The sequence below is a fragment of the Rhincodon typus genome, chromosome 11, assembly GCF_021869965.1.
Source record: "Rhincodon typus isolate 14 chromosome 11, sRhiTyp1.1, whole genome shotgun sequence".
NCBI classification, from domain to species: Eukaryota; Metazoa; Chordata; class Chondrichthyes; order Orectolobiformes; family Rhincodontidae; genus Rhincodon; species Rhincodon typus.
Window position 1 is genome coordinate 6,525,302 of NC_063342.1, and position 8,649 is coordinate 6,533,950.

Sequence of the window (8,649 nt, forward strand, 5' to 3'; positions counted from 1 at the left end):
GATTGTGGAACCTTGTTGAGTAGGAAAGGCCTGACATTTTCTACAGACGTTCATGCTGTCTCCACTCACTGCTAACTGCTAAATTTAGACACTCATTACACCACAGCACACCATCTAGAACAGCAAACACTGTCCATTCCAGGGATTTACAGCCCTGTCCCATACAACAGCATTAAAAGCTTCCAGAAACATCAACCCAAGGGACATCTCAACCCGGGGCTTTCTAAGTTCGTGTTAAAACACTCTTCAGATACAAATATTCCCAGTAATATCACATTTATTTTATTGTTGTAGAGTTCCTGCAGGACAATAAGAATTTAGTATCCAATACTTTATGTGCTGCAGTCATTGTGAATCGTCAAGGAATGGAAGCCTGGTATGGTAGAGTATTCATTTTCTTCACTCACTTTTTTCAATATTCATATTGTAATTGATGATAATTTCTCCAAGTCACAAATACGGCAATGATATTTGTGCGGACGTTAACAGCTCATTACAAAGAGAAAAATTCAATAGTTTGTGTTGTCGAAAGAATCTCACTGAGGAAGTGTGATACACAGTGTCACAGTGCACATGTGCTATTTAATTTGTTACGGTGAATCTGTCATACAAAGAGTATTGCGGTGAGCATATTGAGTGCCAAAATGAAGTGTATTGTGGAAGGTGAGTGTATGTTATAATGTCACCATGGGGATTTTTTTTTCAGAGACTAGTACAGTGAAGAAGTGCGATAGAGAGTTTTACAGTGAGGATAGGTTAAGAACATGGGAACCTATAAAACCCCTTGAACCTGCTCTACCTTTCTAGGTCATGGCTGATCATTGGCTCCAACGTCATACCTCTCTCCTCTCCCCATATGTCTCGATGTCATTGAAAACTATAATTCTGTCAATTTCTGAATTGAATCTTACTTAAGGACTGAGTTTCCATGGCCCTCTGAGTAAGAAAATCCCAAAAAATCGCACGATTGAAATAGCGTCTCATTTCATGGCATGCCTTTTATTCTGAGACTGTGTCCCTTGTTTATAAACTCCATAGCTGGGGAAGCCTTTTTGCATCTGTTCTGTCTATCCCTTTTAAAAACTCTGTGAGTTTATATGAAATTGTTTCTCACTCTTCTAAGCTCCAGAGAATATGGGCCAGTTTCTTCAATCTCTCCTCGGAGTACAGTCCCACCATCGCAGGAATGCAAACTCTGTCTGCTGATAAATTCTGCAGTATTCTTACACAGCCCAGTTAGTCCACTGTTGTTCTGCCAATCTCACATTCCGATCATTTAATCTGGACTTCCAACATCCTTTCTCAAGCAGCACGCCATCTCACCCCCTCCCCCGCAGCTATTACATAAATTCTGCCCCCGCCACGCTTCGCGTTAGCTCTGGTGAAGGGCCGTCTAGACTTGAAACATTAATTTGTTCACTGTCCATGAATGCTGCCTGACCTGCTGTGATCTCTAGCATCTTTTGTTTTCAGTTCCTCTCAGTACCAGGTGTGTACAGTCAATGGCACCCTGAGAGAATCCAGCTATGTTTCTGAATCCCTTTGTATAAACGTGCTGTGTGCTTCGTGCGCTTGCAGTTGGAATATGCTGTTGTTGTTAATTTAAAGCCCTCCCTATGGCACAAGCAAAATGCCTCGCATGGAACTCAGTCCCAACTCTGTCCAGGAATAACCTGCCTGTCTTGTACAGGTGCCATCTCCCTCAGTCCCAGTGTCCGAGGAATTGAAAGCCCTTACTCCTGCACCATCTTCCTAGCCACACGCTCATCTGCTTTACCCTTTCATTTCAGTACTCACTTGGGTGTGGCCCTGGGGATTACAACAGTTGAGGACCTGCTTGCTATTTCTCTACCTTTACTAAATTCTGATTTCTAGTCGACAAGTCCCTTCTTTCATGGGTCATTTGTACCAATCTGGACCATGGCCTCTGGCTGTTTACCCTCCCTCAGATTAGTACTTGACTCTGTAACTGGACATGAAACACACCTTCCTGGAGTTACATCTACTTCCACATCAATGCATGTTTGCTCCCCTAAGTAACAAATCCACAATTACCATGGCTCTTCCTTACCTTATGTACAGCTGAGCTGCTCCCTTGTGCAACAAGTGTGGTCCTCACTGCACTCCCTTAAAGAATCAATACCCTCACTATCTTCCAAAATTGAAAACCTGCTTTGTAAGTGGGATTCCTGCAATACCTACCTACTTCTGTCGAATGGCCCAACACATACCTTTCATCAACACAGTCCAGTCCATCATGCAAACCAGTCTTCCACCCATTGACTCCATCTATACTTCCTTTTTTTCCTCTTACTCGTTGGATGAGGGCATCACTGACCAGGCAGCATTTATTGCCCATCCCTAATTACCCAAAGGGCAGTTAAGAGCCAACTACATTGCTGTGGGTCTGGAGTCACATGTAGGCCAGACCAGGTAAGGATGGCAGTTTCCTTCCCTAAAGGTCATTAATGAACCAGATGGGTTTTTCCCCAACAATTGGCAATGGATTCATGGTCATCGTTAGACTCTTAATTGCAGATATTTTTAATTGAATTCAAATTCCACCATCTCCCGTGGCAGAATTCAGGTCCCCAGAATGTTGTCTGGGTCTCAGGATTAACAGCTCAGTGATAGTACCACTAGGCCATCACCTCCCCCTGCTGCCTTGAGAAAGGAACTAACATAATCAAGGACCCTTTCCACCGCAGTTATACTCTCTTCCACCCTCTTCCATCAGGCAGAAGATATAAAAGTTTGTGTACACGTGCGAATGGATTCAAGAACAGCTTTTTCCCTGCCGTTATAAGACTTCTGAATCAACGTCTTAAATTTTAAATTTAATGTCGACCTTAATGCACCTTCTCTACAGCTGTAACATTGTATTCTTCACTCTGTTCTATTACCCTAATGCACTTTGTATGTTCTGATTTGCCTGTACTGCATGCAAAACAAAACCTTTCACTGTACCAAGGTACATGTGACAATAATAAATCAAACCAAACCTACCTCCAGGCCCTTAAGCTGCAGTGTGAACACCTCTCTGAACTTGTTATCCACAAAAAAACTCAGCATCGCGGATGCATCACAGTGACTCCAACTATTGCTCAAGCTCTGAAACCCTGTGCTCATGGTTCTGCAGCTGCACGCGGTCATTTAGGACACTGGTAAGGTCCATGATCTCCCACATAATACAGGCCACAATACTACTGGCTCAAACTGGGCTGCCATGTCTTAAATTTACTTCCCTTATAATAACTTCGCTTTGGATTACTTCTGTTATTTTATTTTAGTGGCCATGACTTCCCTTGATCCTGGTGTTTCTCAGTTAATTACATGGAAAGCTAGTCCTTTAAGAATAATTTACAACAATTTTGAAATGGTAACAGAAACAGAAGTAGCTGAAAAGCTCAGCAGGTTTGGCAGCATCTTTGAAGAGAACTTAGAGTTAACGTTTCGGTTCCAGTGACCCTTCCTCAGAACGGAAAGTAGTCCCTGATTGCACTTTCTTACCAATCAATGAACAGATAGTTTTTCTGTGACCATTTTATCGCTCCCATTTTAAAATCAGCCTGGGGGCCAGTTGTGAGCATCTGAATAATATGCAACTTCTGATGCTTTGGTGTTATAGGAGCATCTGGGTGGAGAACTGCAAGAGGAAATTCCTCAGACAGTTCATTGAATCTTGCTTCTGATTAAGCTAGAGGAGATCCTGTTGGTGAAACATTCTGGCACTGACATATTATAGCATGGAAACACTTCCAGCATCTAGCTTTACATTATTATGATAGCTGGGAACCCATTAAAGAATGTTTCTGTCACATCTCAATTCTCCCCAGGACCTTACCATTAAGTGTATAAGTCCTGCCCTGATTTGCCTTTCCAAAATGCAGCACCTCACATTTATCTAAATTAAACTCCATCTGCCACTGTTTAGCCCATTGGCCTATCTGATCAAGATCATGTTGTACTCTGAGGTAACTTTCTACGCTGTCCACTACACCTCCAATTTTGGTGTCATCTGCAAATTTAATGACTATGCCTCCTATGTTCACATCCAAAACAGTTACATAAGCACTTGTTTAAGAACAATTTGAATCAATTTTAAAATAGGCTGTTTCTTACCAATCAATGAACTTACAGTGTTTCTGTGACCTTTCTTTTCATTCCCATTTTAAAATCAGCATGGGAGCCATATCTGAACATCTGAAAAATATGCAATTTCTGATGCTTTGGTGTTACAGGAGCAGCTGGATAAAGAAGTGCAAGGGGAAATTCCTTGGACATTTCACTGAATCTTGCTTCTGACTAAGCTAAAGGAGATCCTGTTGTTGAAACATTCTGGCATTAACCTATTGTAGCATGGAAACACTTCCAGCATCTAACTTTATGTTATTATGATAGCTGGGAACCCAATAAAGAATATTGATGTCACATCTCATTGAAATAAATGCAAGCAAATATTCAAGCTCGGTTGTTTCATTCTATTTTATAATGAAAATAAATCTGAAAGTGAGGAGTTTAACCTGCAATGAAATGTTGTAAAAATGTTGTTTCTAGATGGGAAGAGATATTGAGAATTCATAGATAATGAAAGATACCAGCAGAATATAGCCAACATTGTAGGGAGCAGGATCTCACAGATCCCTTCTGTTTAAGCATCCTGCCTGATTGTCACCTGGAATTGGAGCCCATAAGTAGAAGAATTCCAATATTTGAAGAATGCACTTTCCCAGGAAATGCAAATCTCAAAAACAAAGAGAAACCAGAACTTGTTAATTGCATTCAACATTATTCACAATCTTATTGGGGAAGATAGAATTTTAACTTGTTGCACTCGTTTAAAATATAATTTGGTGTCTCACATGCTGCGATGAACTGGGGACAGATCAGGTTCACCTTCAATCTTGTAAGGTTTGAGAGGCACTAGATTAAGTTGAAGTGAACACTGACTGATTACTCAGACAGCACATGTCCATGGTGAATGACTCTGACGCTGAACACAAAAGCCCATCTGCACAAGGACATAGGAAATAGGAGTAGAAGTGAGCCATATTATGCTTGATCCTTGTAATAAGGTCCTGGCAGAGCATTTACCACCGCTTAATTTACAAATCTAAATTGCCATTATAAAAGTAAACTACTGTAGACACTGGAAATCTAAAACAAACGCAGAGAATGCTGGAGAAACTCAGTATGTCTGGCAGAATCTGTGGTGCGAGAAACCAAGTCAAGTTTTGAGTCGAGCATGATCTTCTTCAGAATTGGGAGTGTTTTCTTCTGATTGCTGGCAAACTTGAGGCATAATATTAGAGGCAGTCAAACATCTTGAAGGCTTTTATTGTGAAACTGAAGTGAAACCAATGTGAGTTTTGCCAACAGGAGCATGTATTATGCTTTGTAACATAAACTAGGTGCAGATGAATGTGGAAATGAAAAATCCAACAGACTTTTATCACGGTTAGCTCTTCTGTATAATTTGTACATTTAGAGACACACCATGCCTGGCTAAAGTTCAGCCAGTAGGTTATAACTGCAAAGAATTCTTCTTATAGAGTGCCATGCTTCTAGTGACCCCATCTAAGATGGATACTGTTGCAAAGTTGGGTGGTGTATTTGTGGACTGGGAGGCAGGATGTTAGAATTTGGTGTTTGTAAAATATCGGTGTTTGTAAAATGCTAGGAGGGATGACAGTGTGTGTTCTCTTTGAAAGATGATGCGTTTTTTCTATGCTTAGAGATTTAAACAAACCGTGGGAAGCAGGTGCATAGAGCCCTTGATTTGAACATTTGTATCAAAAGGCCACATGGTTAGCAGGCTAAGCAGCAGTTTTGTTTTGTTATCAAGACAACAAGTTTTGATTTTAGCTACTCAATTTGAATCAGGCACTTAGAGACCAAAAACTAATTAAATTTAAATCAAGGGTCTAGGCCAGAAACGTCAACCTTCCTGCTCCTCTGATGCTGCTTGGCCTGCTGTGTTCATCCAGCTCTACACCTTGTTATCTCAGATTCTCCAGCATCTGCAGTTCCTGCTATCTCTGCTAAATTTAAATCTGATGGTTTTGACAACATAGGATCAATCCTGTTGTAAGAAATTGAGATGTCATCAAGGGTATAAAAAGAGAGGGCAGTTGGAAAATCAGGGGAATTAACTGCCACCTACCAAAGTTAACAGCTCTCAAGAGAGAAACACTAGCTCTCACAGTCTTCTCTAAGTTTTAGAGAAAGCACCATCTAAATCAAAGCTATCTATGGCATAATTCGTTGTTATTCCTGGCAGAAGAATTCAATGGAGAAGTCATTCCTGAAACAATATTTGATGAAGAAGGCACAGAGCATTACAGAAGACACATAATCTGGCTATAGTTTTGAGAGACTAAAGTCTGTTTTTTTTTTATTTTATATAAGTGAGACTTGTATTTATTGGAATTGCACACCATTAGAATCTTGTTTTATTCGGGAATAGTTAGCAGTTAAAAGGGATTTGTTAAGTTTGTTAATAGTTTAGCTACTTTGTTCACTGTTAGAGTTAGATAAATAAATTGTTACTTGTTGATTGTCAAGTGAGTGTTAAGGAACTTATCAGAGAGGGGGTTCAACCTTCACTTTATAACAATACTGAGACCTTTCTATCCACAAGTCAAATGCTATGATGAAGTGATGATATCATAAGCATGTCTCATAAAGGAATACTGGCATAAATACATGAAGACTGGCAGCATATGTAGAGAGAGAAACTTAATTAATATTTCAAGTTGAGTTTGAATCTTCATAACTACTCCCATAACCATTGATTCCCTTTGTGCCCATAACTTAACAATCTCAAATATACTAAATAATTCGTTTTTGGGACTGAGAATATCAAAGATTGCCAGACATGTGGAAAGAGACACTACACGTTTAGTGTCTTGGGTTCAGCCGCTGCCCAAATATATTCCCGGCAGCCCCCTGGTCCTCGCTGTCGCCTCTCTCTCCGCTGCTGAAAAATGAAGGCCGCTGACGCTCAAGGTAAGCCCTTTAAAAGGGAAAACTTACCTTCCCGGCAGCCCCCTGGTCCTCGAACCAAAAAAAAAGGACTCTGTGGTGTGTTGGTAAGGTAAGGTTTTTATACTTTCTCTATTTCTTCTGTATTGTGTAATTGGTTAAAAATTTACTTTCTTTTTTTATTTATCTATTAGTTGGTTATTTGAAAGGACCATAGCAGAGAAGTATTAGAAAGTATTTAACTCATAAATTGAGATAAAGTAATAAAGTAATTAACTAAGTAGAGATGGCTGGGCAGGTGATGTGCTGCAGCTGTATGATGTGGGAGCTGGCTGATCCCGTTGTGAACGGCAGTGACCACATCTGCAGCAAGTGTTGGTTGCTGGAAGAACTCCAGCTCAGAGTTGAAGATCTGGAATCTGAGCTTCAAACACTGCGGCACATCCAGGAGGGGGAGAGTTACCTGGACGCTTTGTTTCAGGAGGCAGTCACACCTGGTAGATTAAGTAATTCAAATTCAGTTAGTGATCAGGGACAACAGGGTGTGACTGCAAGTGAGGCAGGCAGGGGGATCCTGAGTTCAGGAGTGGAGGAGCCTCAGCTTTTGACCTTATCCAACAGGTACGAGATACTTGCTCCCTGTGTGGATGAGGAAAAGGGCTGCGGGGAGGATGAGCCAGCTCACCACGGCACCATGGTGCAGAAGGCCATTCAAGAGCGGGGAGCAAAAAGACAAGTGGTAGTTATAGGGGATTCTATAGTTAGGGGGATAGATAGTATCCTTTGCAAGCTGGATCGGGAGTCCCGCATGGTGTGTTGCCTGCCCGGTGCCAGGGTGCAGGACATCTCTGACTGGCTTGAAAGGATATTGGAGCGGGAGGGGGAGGATCCAGTTGGTGTGGTCCACGTTGGGACTAACAACATAGGCAAGGCTAGGATGGAGGACCTGTTTGGGGATTATCAAGCACTAGGAATGAAATTAAGGAACAGGTCCTCGAGGGTCATAATCTCCGGATTACTGCCCGATCCATGTGCAGATTGGCTTAGGGATAAGAAAATTAGGGAAGTAAACACGTGGCTAAGGGAGTGGTGTGGGAAAGAGGGGTTCCATTTCCTGGGGCATTGGCATCAGTTTTGGAACCAGAGGGATCTGTACCAATGGGACGGTCTCCACCTGAACCGATCTGGAACCAGTGTTCTTGTGAAAAGGATAAATAGGGTGGTCACTAGGACTTTAAACTAGTGAGCTGGGGGGAAGGGAAAGGGAAAATGACAGGGAGTATGATGGTAAATAAAAAGGTAAGCAGCAGGTTAGCATGTGTGCAGGAGGGTTTAAGTTCAAAGCAGACTATGAAAGAAGCAAAAAGGAAGGATAACTCAGGAGATATTATTAGAGATGTTGGAAATCATGAGGGTAAGAAAGCTAGCATAAAGACACTTTACCTGAATGCTCGTAGCATTCGTAACAGGGTTGATGAGTTAACGGCACAAATCATCGCGAATGAATATGATTTGGTAGCCATTACGGAGACATGGTTACAGGATGGTCACGACTGGGAGTTAAATATCCAAGGGTACCAGACTATTCGGAAGGACAGACAGGAAGGTAAGGGAGGTGGTGTAGCTCTGATATTCAAGGACGCCATCAGGGCAGTGCTGAGAGAT

At 41.6% G+C, this 8,649-nt stretch overlaps 1 protein-coding gene across 1 annotated transcript in view; it reads left to right on the plus strand.

Moving 5' to 3' along the window:
- LOC109937301 (lysozyme C-1/C-2-like) overlaps window positions 1-4,305 on the plus strand; it is a 111,374-nt gene extending 107,069 nt beyond the window's left edge. The window contains exons 3-4 of the mRNA XM_020535907.2: window positions 295-376; window positions 4,242-4,305. Of these exons, the coding sequence (XP_020391496.2) occupies window positions 295-376; window positions 4,242-4,305 (146 nt within the window). The remainder of the gene's footprint in view (window positions 1-294; window positions 377-4,241) is intronic.
- The last annotated feature ends 4,344 nt before the right edge of the window (window positions 4,306-8,649 follow it).